This window comes from Oryctolagus cuniculus, chromosome 10, assembly GCF_964237555.1.
Source record: "Oryctolagus cuniculus chromosome 10, mOryCun1.1, whole genome shotgun sequence".
NCBI lineage: Eukaryota > Metazoa > Chordata > Mammalia > Lagomorpha > Leporidae > Oryctolagus > Oryctolagus cuniculus.
The window spans coordinates 44,193,068-44,208,747 of NC_091441.1; the positions used below are offsets into that span (position 1 = coordinate 44,193,068).

Here is a 15,680-nt window from a genome sequence, read left to right on the forward strand (position 1 = left end):
TTTCTAAAGGAAAGGCCATCACACTCCTATCAAGATATTTGGGTAGGAGGAGATCAATATATGATTCTTGGCAGCTTGTTTTTTGAACTTTTGACATTTACAGAGATAAAAATGTATATCTGTGTGTGAGCTAAGGAGGAGAGGGGACATATAACACAAAAAATTATTCATAGCAAGTATAGTATATGTGCTCAGAGCATGGTCAAAGCAAACTAAAATACACTAGGTTATCAGCATTAATACTATAAAGAAACATCTAAAATTCAAAACCAAGGGATAGATGAACCTTTTGAAAAGCACTGTAATCTTTTCTCAGGACTGTTTCTCTTTGTGTTGTCATATTTTTAGAATACAAAATCAGCCTTCACAGTGTAGCTTACACTTGATAACCAAGGTGATGTGGTTGAAGTTGCAGCTGTCCCACCTACTATCTCTGTGAACTTGGACAGATTATGTAATTTTCCTAATCTTTGATCGCTTCATCTATGAAATCAACATAATATATTTCATAAGATTGTTGTTAGGATTAAATGTTGCATCAAAAGTACTTAGATTAGCCCCATGTCTTACACACATTTTTAAAGTCAAAAATATTAGTTACTCATATATATATATATATATACACACACACACACATTCAAGTACGTGAGATAGAATGAGCATTTTTATTTCTAAATGAGACAGATAAGCGATTCTCGCAGAAATTGTGTGTTTTGAGAAGTTTATTATAAGGATACATTTAAGACTGTCATTCAGATGAAGGCATCTAAAATACTTGCTATCTCTATGGGTTGACATTGAAACAAAATAGATGACTTTTTTCCAAGGTCAACTGAAATGAGGACATCATACTGTTCTCGTGGAGGCAGTGAGCGTGTTTGTCTCCCATTTAAGATCAGTGATTGCAACTATAATCCAGCCCGATAGAGACCTTAGAGTCAGAAAGACTGCAAGTAAGCACTTTGGTGGAGTTTCATGGACAACTTTGCTGTGCTTCTGCAACCTTCCGTCGAATTGGGACATGCCAGGATTAGAATCACTGAGGCACATCGGACTGAGTGGATTTTATGATGAGTACAGCTTGAATGCTATAGTGGGAACATCAATCACTCTTCTCATGAGACTCCAATTTTCAGAAATGGAAGATAGAAAATGAGGTTATTATGAGGATGAAGGAGACCGTCTTTTATTTATTTATTTTTTCAGCTAGAGAAACTCAGGCTGGATTTAAGGATGAACTTTTCCAATACATGAGGAGTTGGATATTATTTAGTTTGAAAGATGTGGATGTAATTTTTAAAGTGATTCAAGGTCTGTTTAAAAACAAATGGATTAACTGTTGTCTCTTTGTTGATGATGGCATAGAACACTAAACCATTTTTTTAACTTTGATGTTTCATTTTGTGTTCTCAGGTTCATTTTTATTTATTACATTTTGAGTATTAAGTCACAATAGATGGTTGTTTATTAACGTTCAGATATTTTTGAAGGTTCAGTCTATAATTTTTTGACATATTTATCAGCCCATCTATTAAAGAAACTTCAAAAGCATTAGCACCTATGAAACCAAAAATACTGTGCATACCCTGAACATCAAGGTTGACTATTCTGTATGTATAAGCACTAACTCCACATCCTGTATGCTGTACCTTTAGGGGTAAATAAAGGCATTTACTTTGGATACCCATGTCGACGTCACAGCTGTTCTTTAGTTAACATCCCAGCCCCATGTGTCAACAAAATTATTTCACACATTGAAGATGTGGAGTCTAAAATACAGAAACACTTAAAACAGGTAAGTGACATTTAACATGCTAATACTTAATAAGTTTCATAGAGCCTATGAGGATCTGTTACTGAAAGACCTCAGGGAATTATGGAAAATTATTCAAGCATGATGATCATAATACTTCTTAGAATCTTCACTTAGATGCGTCATTTACTAGTCTAGACATGTTTCTGATAGCCTCCCCCCGAAAAGGGTGAAACGACCTTATTAAATAGATTTTCCCCCTATGTGTTTGTTCTTTATCCAGAGGCAATCATGCTAAGTAGTAATTTCCATAAGCCAACTTGACTAGTAAATTAAACAGTATTTATATCCTTTTTTTGGGACACTAAACTGATTACATGATTAGGTGAATCAGTGTATAAAAGGAGAGTGTGCCCTTTCCAATGAGTTATTTGGTTCTAAAGAAATACTGAATAGGTCTATTGAAAGCAAATGTAATGATCCATTCTTTCTCTTTTTAACCTGTTAAACTTTGCCTTTATTAAGTTTTGAAGGAAGTTGAATCTTGAAATCACTGTAACTTTTCAACTGTTTCTAAAGAATGACTTAAGAATGATTTAAATATTTATTTATTTGAAAGGCAGAATTATAGAGACGGTGAAAGAGGAAGATAGATTCCATCCACTAGTGCACTCCCCGGATGGCCACAATGGCCAGGGCTGGACCAACCTGAAGCCAGGAGCCAGGAGTTTTATCTTGTTCTCCCTTGTGGGTGCAGGGGCCAAGGACTTGGGCGATCTTTTGCTGCTTCCTCAAGTGCAATAGCAGGAAGCTGGATCAGAAGTGGTGCAGCTAGGACTCAAACTGTTGCCCATATGGGATGCAGGTGTCACAAGAGGTGGCTTTATCTGCTACACCACAACACCAGTCCACAGAATCACTTAAAAAAAATTCTCATGCCTTTCATTAAGATTAAACTTATGATCAGCTAATGAAGCATTGCACTGTCAAAACACAGGGATCATTTGCCTGAGATCTGTGATTTTTCCTTTTCTGTCATCATGGTTATTTGATCTGGCTTGAGAATGTTCTGATGGGCCACTGGCAATTCTTGGTCAAGGGCCTCATCTCCCTTGTTAGGCTCAAGACTGCATCTATGAAGATACCAAAGCCTTAAAGCAACATGTGCTTTGACCTTTGGTTGGAATGGAGAGACAGTGATGATTTATTAGAACAGGTGCATCACATGAAATATATATTAGTATAATTATATAATTAGTATTGATGTTATTTCTATATTATTTCTTTGATTCTATCTTGTTTATTAGCTACATTGTTTCTGTATTTCTCCAAATAGGATGTTCCTTAAGAAAATGCTTGCAGGTGAAAGAATTGATGGTGTTCTGGGACTTAGAGAAGTAGAAGAGAATGAATATTTACTGAAATATATTACTGTGCACTTCATATGTGTTTGAATTAACATTGATCATGTAGTTTAAAATGATGAAAATAGGGGGCCTGTGCCATGGCTCACTTGGTTAATCCTCCACCTGCAGTGCTGGCTTCCCATTTGGGCGCTGGGTTCTAGTCCTGGTTGCTCCTCTTCCAGTCCAGCTCTCTGCTGTGGCCAGGGAGGGCAGTGGATGATGGCCCAAGTGTTTGGGCTCCTGCACTCACATGGGAGACTGGCTCCTGGCTTCAGATCGGTGCAGCACTGGCCGTAGTGTCCATTTGGGGAGTGAACCAATGGAGGGAAGACCTTTCTCTCTGTTTCTCTCTCTCACTACCTGTAACTGCCTGTCAAATAAAAAAAAATAAAATGATGAAAATAGGTGCTGGTGTTGTAGCATCATGGGCAAAGCTACCACCAATGTATAATATGAGTGATAGTTCCAGCCCTGGCTGCTCCACTTCTAATCCAGCTCTCTGCTGATGGCCTCAAAAAAGGCCTGTAAAAGGCAGCAACAAATAGCCCAAGTGTTTGGGCCCCTGCCACCCACATGGGAGCCCTGGATGAAGCTCCTGGGTCCTGGCTTTGGCCTGGCTCAGAGATGCCTGTTGCAGCCATCTGGGGAGTGAACCAGCAGGTAGAAGATTGATCTCTTCTCTCTCCTTCTTTCCCTCTCTCCTTCTTTCCCTCTCTGTCTCTGTCTTTCTCTGTCTCTACCTCTCTTTCTGTAACTGATTTTCAAAATAAATAAATACATTTTAAAAATGATGAAAATAATAGGTATTTTAATGATTAATTATAACTTAAAATTTCTTTTTTCTAAAGGTTTATTTTTATTTATTTGGAAGGCACAGTAAGAGAGAGAGAGAGAGAGAGAGAGAGAGAGAGAGCGCGAGCTTCCATCCACCAGTTCACTCCTCAAATAGCAGTATGGCCAGGGGTTGGGCCAGAACATAGACAGAAGCCAGAAGCCAGGAGATTCTTCTGGGTATCCCATGTGTGTTCAGGGGTCCAAGAACTTGGCCTATCCTCTGCTGCTGTCCCAGTCATATTAGCAGGGAGCTGGATTGGAAGAAAAGCAGCTGAAACTTGAACGGGTACCCATATGGTATGCAGGTAGAGGCCTAACCCACTACAAGCACAGCGCTGGCCCCGCTACTATTTCTTTTTTATGATTCATTTATTTTATTTGAAAGGCATAGTTACAGAGAGGCAGAGGCAGAGAGAGAGGGAGAGAGAGGTAGGTCTTCCATCCTCTGGTTCACTCCCCAATTGGCTGCAACTGCTGGAACTGTGCCGATCGGAGCCAGGAGCCAGGAGCTTCTTCCAGTTCTCCCACATGGGTTCAGGGGCCCAAGCACTTGGGCCATCTTCCACGGCTTTCCCAGGCCAGAGCTGAGACCTGGATCAGAAGTGGAGCAGCTGAGATTCGAACCAGTGCTCATATGGGAAGCTGGCACTGCAGGCGGCGGCTTAACCCATTATGCCATAGCGCCACACCCCCTTATTATTTCTTAAGATCTGATACCATATTTTACTGCTTTTTTTAAGACTTTATAAAACTATTAAATGGTTATAGTAATATCTGATTGATGGGGAGATACTAATTTAAATAAATTCAGCATTATTGCCTGCCTAATATTATGCAAAGTTCATTTTCTAAGTGTTAATTTTTCTCATTGTGACAAGATTACTTAGCAGTGGAAATAAATGATATATATTTTTGGGGATTGTCTTATTTCACTAAGTATAAACGATATCCAGCTGTAACCATTTTGTTATGAAAGAGAGAATTTCTTTCTTTTTATGGCTGAGTAGTATTCCATTGTGTATATATATCACAATTTCTTTTTTTTTCTTTTTTTTTTAACTTTTATTTAATGAATATAAATTTCCAAAGTACGACTTATGGATTACAATGGCTTCCCCCCCATACCGTCCCTCCCACCCGCAACCCTCCCCTTTCCCACTCCCTCTCCCCTTCCATTAACATCAAGATTCATTTTCGATTATCTTAATATACAGAAGATCAGCTTAGTATACATTAAGTAAGGATTTCAACAGTTTGCTCCCACACAGAAACATAAAGTGAAAAATAATAGATGATTTTTTTTAAATGATGATGAAATCAGATCAGACCTATTGTCATGTTTAATCCCAGTGAGAGTCAAGTTGGGAATTGATAATTTCTTTTTTTTTTTTTTACAGAAGATCAGTTTAGTATGCATTAAGTAAAGATTTCAACAGTTTGCACCCCCATAGAAACACAAAGTGAAATATATTGTTTGAGTACTCGTTATAGCATTAAATCTCAATGCACAGCACATTAAGGACAGAGATCCTACATGAGGAGTAAGTGCACAGTGACTCCTGTTGTTGACTTTACCAATTGACACTCCTGTCTATGGCATCAGTAATCTCCCTATGCTCCAGTCATGAGTTTCCAAGGCTATGGAAGCCCTCTGAGTTCTCCGACTCTTATCTTGTTTAGACAAGGTCATAGTCAAAGTGGAGGTTCTCTCCTCCCTTCAGAGAAAGGTACCTCCTTCTTTGAAGACCTGTTCTTTCCACTGGGATCTCACTCACAGAGATCTTTTGCCAGAGTGTCTTGGCTTTCCATGCCTGAAATACTCTCATGGGCTTTTCAGCCAGATCCGAATGCCTTTAGGGCTGATTCTGAGGCCAGAGTGCTATTTAGGACATCTGCCATTCTATGAGTCTGCTGAGTATCTGGCTTCCCATGTTGGATCACTCTCCCCTTTATTTATTCCATCGGTTAGTGTTAGCAGGTACTAGACTTGTTTATGTGCTCCCTTTGACTCTTAGTCCTTTCATTATGATCAATTGTGAACTGAAATTATATCACAATTTCTTTATCCAGTCATCAGTTGATGACATCTGGGTTGATTTTATATCATCAGCTATTGGGAGTTGAGCTTTTATAGATGTGGGGGTACAGATCACCTCTTCATGTGCTGATCTTATATTCTTGTGTAAATTCCCAGGGGTGGAATGACTGGCTCATACATAAATCTATTTTAAGATTTCTGAGTAATCTCCATACTGTCTTTCACAATAGTTATACTAGTTTACATTCCCACCAACAGCCTATTAGGGTACCTTTTCCCCCATATATTCATCAGCATTTGGTATTTTTAAATTTTTGGATGATAAGAATTCTAACTGGGGTGAGGTGAAATCTCATTGTGGTCTTTATTTTCATTTTCCTGAAGGCTAGTGATCCTGAACATCTTTTCATGTGTCTGTTGTACATTTGAATTTTTAAAGATGTGTGTATTTTATCTGAGAGGCATAATTAGACAGTGAGGGAGAGAGAGAAAGAGATCTTCTATTCACTGGTACACTTCCCAGATGACCACAATGGTCAGCGCCAGGCCAAGCTGAAACCAGGAGCTAGGAGCTTCTTGCAGGTGTCCCACATGGGTAGCAGATGCCAAAGTTCTTGGGCCATCTTCTCCTGATTTTCCCAGGCCATTAGCAGGGAGCTGGATCAGAAGTAGAGTATCTGGAACTTGAACTGGCACCCATATGGAATGCTGGCCTTGCAGGTGGCATTTTTATGTGCTACACCACTGTGCTAGCCACATTTGTACTTCATTCTTTGAACAATGCCTGTTCATATCCTTAGACCATTTCCTAACTGGATTGTTTGTGGTGTTGTTGAGTTTCTTGAGTTCCTTATATATCCTAGATATTAATCCTTTATCAGATGTATAATTTGCAAGTATTTTCTCCCATTCTGTTGATTACCTCTTTACTTTGTTGAAAGTTTCCTTTGCTGTGCAGAAGATTCAGGGCTTGATGTAATTCCATTTGTCTATTTTTGCCTTTATGACTTGTGCTTCTAGGCTCTTATCCAAGAACTCCTTGCCTATGCCAATATTTTGCTGTGTTTCTCTTATGTTTTCCTCTAATCATTTGATGGTTTTAGGTCTTAGATTTAGATCCCTGATCCACTGTGATTTGGTTTTTGTATAGGATGTAAAGTAAGGCTCTTATTTCATATTTCTGCATGCAGAGGTCCAATTTTCCCAACTGCCACTTGTTGAAGAGGCTATCATTTCTCCAAGGTGTGATTTTAGCTTGTTTGTCAAAGATTAGGTGGTTGTATGGTTGCTTCAACTAGTTTAAGAAGGATTGGGATTCGTTCTTTAAAAGTCTGGTAGAACTCAGCAGTGAAGCCATCCAGTCCTGGACTTGTGCATTTTGGGATGGTCTTTGTTATTGATTTAATCTCAGTCTTCATTATTTGTCTATTTAGATTTTCTATGTCCTCATGACTCAATTTTGGTAAATTGTATGTGTCCAGAAATCTACCCATTTCTTCCAGATTTTGTAATGTGTTGTCATATAGCTGTTTGCAGTAATTCCTGATGATTCTTTTTATTTCTGTGGTATTTACTGTAACATCTCCTTTTTATCTCTGATTTTATTAATTTGAATGTTTTCTCTCTTGTTTTTTATTAGTTGGGCCAAAGGTATATGGATTTTGTGTGCTTTATCCTTTCAAAACCCAGCTCTTTTTTTTTAAGGATTTATTTATTTATTTGAAGGCCAGAGTTACACACACAGAGAGAGAGAGAGAGAGAGAGAGAGAGAGAGGTCTTCCATCTGCTGGTTCATTTCCCAATTGGCCGCAACTGCTGAGCTGCACTGATCAAGAGTCAGGAGCCAGGAGCTTCTTCCAGGTCTTCTACACGGGTACAGGGGCCCAAGGACTTAGGCCATCTTCTACTGCTTTCTCAGGCCATAGCAAAGAGATGGCTTGGAAGTGGAACATCCAGGATTTGAACTGGCACCCTTATGGGATGCTGGCCCACTACGCCACAGAGCCAGCCCCCCAGCTCTTCATTTCACTGATCTTTTTTTTTTTTTTTTTAACAGGCAGAGTTAGACAGTGAGAGAGAGACAGAGAGAAAGGTCGTCCTTCCGTTGATTCACCCCACAAATGGCCGCTATGGCCGGTGCGCTGCGCCAATCCGAAGCCAGGAGCCAGGTGCTTCCTCCTGTTCTCCCATGTGGGTGCAGGGACCCAAACACTTGGGCCATCCTCCTCTGCCCTCCCGGGCCACAGCAGAGAGCTGGACTGGAAGTGGAGCAACTGGGACAGAATCCAGTGCCCCAACCGGGACTAGAACCCCGGGATGCCAGAGCCGCAGGTGGAGGATTAGCCAAGTGAGCTGCAGCGCCAGCCACCATTGAACTTTTGTAACTATTTTATTTATTTCTCCTGCTGTTTTGAGTTTGATTTGTTCTTGTTTTTAGATCCTTGAGATACACTGTTAGTCATTTATTTGATGCCTTTCCAATTTCCTGATATAGACACTAATTGCTGTAAACCCACATCTCAACACTGCTTTGGATATTTTAATATGTTGTATTGTCATATTAATTCCTTTTTAGGAGTTTTTTTTTTCCCCAGAATTTTTTTCTATGGCATAGTACTCATTCAGGAGCATGTTGTTCAGTCTCCATGTCTTTGCATATTTTCTAGGGTTTCTTAAGTTGTTTATTTCCAGACTCATTGCATTGTGGTCAGAAAAGATACATAATATGATTTCAGTTTGTTTTTTTTTAACTTGTTGAGAATTCCTTTATGGGCTAGTATGTGGTCTATCCTAGAGTAAGTGCCATGCACTGACAAAAAGAATGCGTTCTGCAGCTCTGGGATGAAATGCACCGTAGATATCAATTATGTTCATTTGGGTAATAGTCTGGATTGGATCTGTTGTTTCTTTGTTTTCTGTCTAATTGATCTGCCCATTGATGAAAGTGGGGTGTTGAAGTCCACCATTACTAATTATTGGAGTCTATGCCTCCCTTCAGATCCATTAACAGTTGTTTTAAACAGCCCGGTGCACTATCATTGGGTGCATTTATAGTTATTATAGTCACATCTTCCCGTGGAATTATCCCTTAATCATTACATAATGCCCTTCTTTGTCTCTCTCTCTCTCTCTTTTTTTTTTTGACAGGCAGAGTGGACAATGAGAGAGAGAGACAAGGTCTTCCTTTTGCCGTTGGTTCACCCTCCAATGGCTGCCGCGGTCGGCACGCTGCGGCCGGCACACCGCGCTGATCCGATGGCAGGAGCCAGGTGCTTCATCCTGGTCTCCCATGGGGTGCAGGGCCCAAGTACTTGGGCCATCCTCTACTGCACTCCCTGGCCACAGCAGAGAGCTGGCCTGGAAGAGGGGCAACCGGGACAGAATCCGGCACCCCGACCGGGACTAGAACCTGGTGTGCCGGCACCGCAAGGCGGCGGATTAGCCTAGTGAGCCACGGCGGTGGCTTCTTTGTCTCTTTTAACAGTTTTTGTGTTAATGTCTATTTTCTCTGATATTATGATTGCTACTCCTCCTCTTTGCTTTCCATTAGCATGCAATATCTTTTTCTGTCCTTTCACTTTCAGTCTGCATGTGTCCTTGTTGGTGAAGTGTGTTTCTTATACGCAACAAATAGATGGGTCTTGCTTTTTTTAATCCATTCAGCCAGTCTGTGTCTTTTAATTGGACACTTTAGACATTTTACATTCAACATCATTATTGATAATTAATGACTTTATTCTGCCATTTTTCCATATTTTATTGCTAATTATCTTTCTCAGTTTCTGTGGGTAGCACATCCTTAAATATCATTTGTAAGGCTGGATGAGTGGTGATAAATTCTTTCAATTTCTGTTTGTTTTGGAAGCTCTTTATTTCATATTCGTTTTTAAATGAGGGCTTCACTGGGCATAGTATTATGGGTTGACTTTTTTTCTTTAGGACTTAGACTATATCTCTCCATTATTTCTTAGCCTGTAGGGTTTCTGATTAGAAATCAGCTATCAGTCTCATTTGAGGTCTTTGTAGATAATCTGCTATGTCTCTTGTGCATATTAGCATCTGTTCTTTTTGTTTCACTGTTGAAAATTTGTGTCATCGTGGAGATCTTTCCTGGTCATGTCTGTTAGGGATTCTAAGTGCTTCCTGTGCTTGGATGCCCTTATCATTCTCCGAATTGGGGAAGTTTTCTGCTATTATTTCACTAAATAGGTGTTCTAATCCATTCTTTCTTGCCATACTTTCAGGAACTCTTAAGACATATATGTTTGGTCATTTGTTTTTATCACATAAATCTCAAACACTATTTTCAGTTTCCTCATTTCTTTCTTTCTTTTCTTTTTCTTGTCTGATATATTTCTAAATATTTGCTTTCTATCTTGGATATTCTTTCTTTAGCATCACCAAATCTGTTGTGAAGGCTTTCCACCTTGTATTTTTAAATTTGACATGTTTAATTCTTCATTATTAACGTTTCAGTATGATTTTTCTGGAATGTCAATGTCCTGGCATAATTTCTCATCCGTGTCATGTGTGACTTTCTTTAACTCATATATTTACCTCTCTGGGTTTTTGAGTGATCTGATGACCATTCTTTTGAAATCCTTTTCAGGGGTTTCATCAATCTCTTTGTCTTCACATTCTAATATTGAAGTTCTTTTTAAAGAATATTTTATCTACTTATTTGAAAGGTAGAGACATAGAGAGAGGGAGAGACAGAGAGAAAGGTCTTCCATCCACTGGTTCACTTCCCAAATGGCCACAACGTCAGGAGCTAGACAAGTCTGAAGCTGAGTGCCAGGAACTTCTTCTGGGTCTCCCAAGTAGGTGCAGGAGCCCAAGCACTTGGGGCCATAATACGCTGCTTTCCCAGGCTATAAGCAGAGAGCTAGATTGGAAGAGGAGCAGCCAGGACACGAACCAGCACCCATATGGGATGCTGGCACCACAGGCAGAGGCCTAACCTACTATTAGCCTGCAAAATTGCCAGCTCCAATGTTGAAGTTTTGTTGTGTTCCTTTTGGGGAGTCATATTGTCTTCGTTGTTCATGTTTCCTGCTTTTCTACATTTATTTTTAGGCATCTGTGGAAACACTTGTTTTCTCTTCTGAGGGATTTTGTCACTGAAACCCTCTGTGGCTTAGTAGAGTGTTCCTTCAGTGAATATTCAGAGGTGTGTGCTGCTTGGGACCAGGGAGCTTTGGCCAGTGCTTAAACATGGGGAAACAGTCCAGAGTGACACCCAAATTGGGTGTGATAGGTCTCCTCTATTGTCAGCAGGGTGCAGGTTGTGATTACACTGGATGGCATGTTCACAGCCTCAGCTTCTCTGCCCAGTACCAACTGCTCATGGTGAACCCATGGTGGCTGCTCACCCCACACACTCTGGCACATAAACCATAGAAAGGATTTGTGTGCTCCTCAGCGTGAGCGGGGAGCCCTCAGCAGTAACCCACCCCAGCATTCAGAGAACTCTCAACATCTGAAGGCAGATCCAGTGATTTCCCACAGCCAAGCCACACCCCATTGCCCTATCACGAATCAGAGGGCTCGCGCATTCACAGGGAGCAGGGGATCCAACTCTGCCCCATGAGGCTCCCCATTCATGGAGAGAGCCACCCTTTTCCTGGAGCCAGCTGCCTGCTCAGAAGAGATCAGTTGGTGATCCGCTTTGGCAAGCTGAGTCCAGTCCCTTGACAGAGTGAGGAGAGGGGAGCAACATGCCCTCACTTCATGGATCGAAGTGGCTGCCCAGCCCCCCACCATGAATCCTCCAGGCCTGACTCAAAGTGCGTGGGGACCGTGGATTTATGCGATAAAATCGTTCAGGTGCACATGGGCTACAGCAGCCTTCACTCTGCCTTATTGCTATGGAACTCCCTCCTTGCTGGTTGCCAGGTGCCTTGGTGTGAGCAGGGGAAGAAAGAAATGTGTTTTCCTTTTATGGAGTCTCATGGGCACCCTGCTAGTGCTTAATTTTCATGCTAGTGCTTCAGGCCAGACTTACTCAGGCAGTGTCACCAGTGGCGTGGGTTGCTGTAGGTTCTTTTCACCTCACTCTGAGAAGATGGCTTCTCTACCAGCCAGCAGCAGTTGCTGCGTGGTTTTACCATTCCGATTGTTCCATGGAGATTCTGTGCCTGGCACCACTGACCTGGGAGTAGTGGCTGTTGGTTTCTATCCAGTGCTGGGTTTCATTGTAGTCAACCAGGTACTAAGTTTCAAGAGTACGATCTGAACTGAATTCCCTCTCCCTTCCTCAAATGGGACCCATCTGTCTCTGTGATTAGATTCGATGAGAATCTGCCTTCTTTAATGCATGTTTTCTTATGCCAAAGCCAGGCATTGCAGTCTCGTACCCTGCTTCCTGAGCTCTCCTGAAGGTGATTTGGTGCTTTGTAGGTTGGTGTAGCATGGTACTCAGCTACCATCTTGCTCCATGTCCTTATTACTTATTTGCCTTGATTTCACCTCTGGAATGTACCTCAAAGCTGAAGATTCTGGCTTCTCACATCGAATTAAGTTCCTTCAGGGCACTTTCATTCTTCCCTGGATGATAGTAACAAGCCTTTCCCCTGATTCTTCCTAAGTGTCTTCTACTCACACCCATTCTTCACAAAACAGGTCATATACCTTCTCCTCAATGTATTATTACCAGTAATCTGCTCAAAACGCCCCTCTCAAACTTTCTTGCCCAGGCTTCTTGGAATGGAATTAGAAGCAAAACACCTCTCCTTATAAAATAATACTTTTAATGTCCCCTCATACACTGAGCTTTAGTTTATCTCTTGGCATTAATTCATTCAATTTCTTTGTTACCCCTGCTTAATCCTCACTTCTTCCCATACAACCTATTTGTCCTCCTAAACTTAGTATAACTGTCCTTCCTTAAAATTTCATGTGTCATTTTACTGACCAGTGCTGTGACAATTAATACCTTGCATTGTGATTGTTCATGCATCTCTCTCTCATACAAGGTTGTATGATCTTAGAAGTTAGGGTCTATATAATTGACCACTAGTCATAATGCATGTTAGAACTTGGAAAATTATAGACATGAAATAAATATTTTGGAATGAATACATTCAGCAATAATTTCTTAAATTATGTCAAATTTGGCTTGGGATTAAATATTTAAGCATGAGAATGTAATGCTTGTTCTTAAAAATTTTTAGATTTTACATATTGTTTGATAAACATTGCTTATATTTTCAAAATGACTTGGATTTTTATATAGCATACATTACATACATTTTATATAGCTACATTGAGGGGAAATTCAAGGGTATGAGTATTCTTTTGGGAAATATTATCCACTGTTAATACAGCATATCAACTAATGATTTAGTATACAAAAAGAAATTCTTAACATGAAGTTAATTTTTTTCTTATTTTTTAGAGTGCAAAAATAGAAGATTTTGTGAATACTTTCTTTGTCTCCAAAGTAGCATTTAAATATTTTAAATATTTGGCAATGTTTTCCAATAAAAATGTAAAGTTAGGGAAACAAGTTCAATGAGAGTGTTATATGTATCCAGCAGGAGACTGTCGGCAGTGTGGTTTAGAGCTATAAGTAAATGAAGTGTTTCATTTCCCCTATAATGTGATAATTTTTAAACTGTATACCACTTAACATTTTTACTCCTCCCCTACCTGTATTTCTCTTTGCTCTTCTTAAAAAGACAGAGACAGGAAGTCCAGGGATTTTGTGGTAAGCTGGATATAACTGAGTCTATTAGATATAGTAAGTAAAGCTTGCAACTACAAAAAAAAAACATTGTGACCATAGTGAAATTCTAAGCTTAATTTTCATCAAGAATTTTATATGAAATAACAGTTTAACATGATTTTGAGACATTTCTAAAACTTGTCCAAGTATTTCAAGTAGGCAATTATGAATATGAAACTTCAAATTCTTCTCTGGTATTGTAGGCATTTCAGGATGAGCCATTTAAATATCCCAAATAAATATGATTTGAATACTGTTTCTGAAATTTGCCTCCCACATCACATGAAAGACTGATTAAAATAATTTTCTCTTATTTCTTATGTTACATTACTTTTATTTACAAAGCTAGAGTTGTGTTTTAATGTACCACCCCAACATGTATTCTCATACAATATGCAACTCTATTTATGAAAATTTGAGTAACTGATTTTTATATTTATAAAATACATCATTTTCTGTTGCATATAAAGAGGACCAAACTGAGAATATTAATTAAGCCTGACTGAATTGTGGAGAGCATTTAAATTTTATATAATTATGTCACATTCATTGTCAGCTTCAAACAGGTTCTTAGAACTGTCATATAATTCAGCCTGATGTCAACTTGTATATTATGCAGGATTCTGAATTACCATTTTCTAACATCAAAGGCTAACAATTTCCTGATTATTAATTAGATGAAAATCTAGTAACATGCTCACTGAATATTCTCTTTTCTGTGAAGGCCTGTTTATCATTTGCTGATTATCATCTGGGTTTACTTCTACTTTCTTATTCATTTGTGGGAATAATTAAGTTCCATTAGCAAGTATATTTGTTTAAAATATTTCAGTTTGTGATTTGTCTTTTTATTTTTTGTAACTTTTATTTAATAAATATAAATTTCCAAAGTCAAGCTTTTGGATTACAGTTGCTTTTTCCCCCCTGTAACTTCCCTTCCACCCGCAACCCTCCCATCTTCTCCCTCTCCCATTCCATTCACATCAAGATTCATTTTCAATTACCTTTATATACAGAAGATCGATTTAGTATATATTGAGTAAAGATTTCAACAGTTTGCACCCACACAGAAACACAAAGTGTAAAGTACTGTTTCAGTACTAGTTCTAGCATTAATTCACATTGTACAACGCATTAAAGACAGAGATCCTACATGGAGAGTAAGTGCACAGTGACTCCTGTTGTTTACTTAACAATTGACACTCTTATTTATGGCATCAGTAATCACCTTAGACTCTTTTTTCTTTATTAATTAATTAATTAATTTATTTATTTTGACAGGCAGAGTTAGAGAGTGAGAGAGAGAGAGAGAGACAGAGAGAAAGCTCTTCCTTTTTCCATTGGTTCACCCCCCAAGTGGCTGCTATGGCTGGTGCGTTGCAGCTGGCATGCTGCGCCAATCCGAAGCCAGAAGCCGGGTGCTTCTTCCTGGTCTCCCATGCGGGTGCAGGGCCCAAGGACTTAGGCCATCCACCACTGCCTTCCCAGGCCACAGCAGAGAGCTGGACTGGAAGAGGGGCAACTGGGACAGAATCCAGTGCCCCAGCTGGGACTATAACCCCAGGGTGCCAGTGCTGCAGGCGGAGGATTAACCTAGTGAGCTGTGGTGCCATCCATCACCCTAGACTCTTGTCATGAGTTGCCAAGGCTATGAAAGCCTTTTGAGTTAGCCAACTCCAGTGTTATTTAGACAAGGTCACAGTCAAAGTGGAAGTTCTCTCCTCCCTTCAGAGAAAGGTACCTCCTTCTTTGATGGCCTGTTCTCTCCACTGGGATCTCACAGAGATCTTTCATTTAGTTTTTTTTTTTTTTTTCCCAGAGTGACTTAGCTTTCCATGCCTAAAATACTCTCATAGGCTCTTCAGCCAGATCCAAATGCCTTAAGGGCTGATTCTGAGGCCAGAGTGCTGTTTAGGACATCTG

General features: G+C 39.8%; 1 protein-coding gene across 9 annotated transcripts in view; it reads left to right on the forward strand.

Moving 5' to 3' along the window:
• Positions 1–15,680, forward strand: part of CCDC178 (coiled-coil domain containing 178) — a 604,881-nt gene that overhangs the window by 68,082 nt on the left and 521,119 nt on the right. For all 9 annotated transcript variants that reach the window (XR_011379371.1, XR_011379370.1, XR_011379372.1 and 6 more), the window contains exon 5: positions 1,656–1,795. Coding sequence is in view for 6 of the 9 variants with exons in the window: in XM_051851309.2 (XP_051707269.2) it covers positions 1,656–1,795 (140 nt within the window). In the remaining 3 variants the exon portion in view is untranslated. The remainder of the gene's footprint in view (positions 1–1,655; positions 1,796–15,680) is intronic.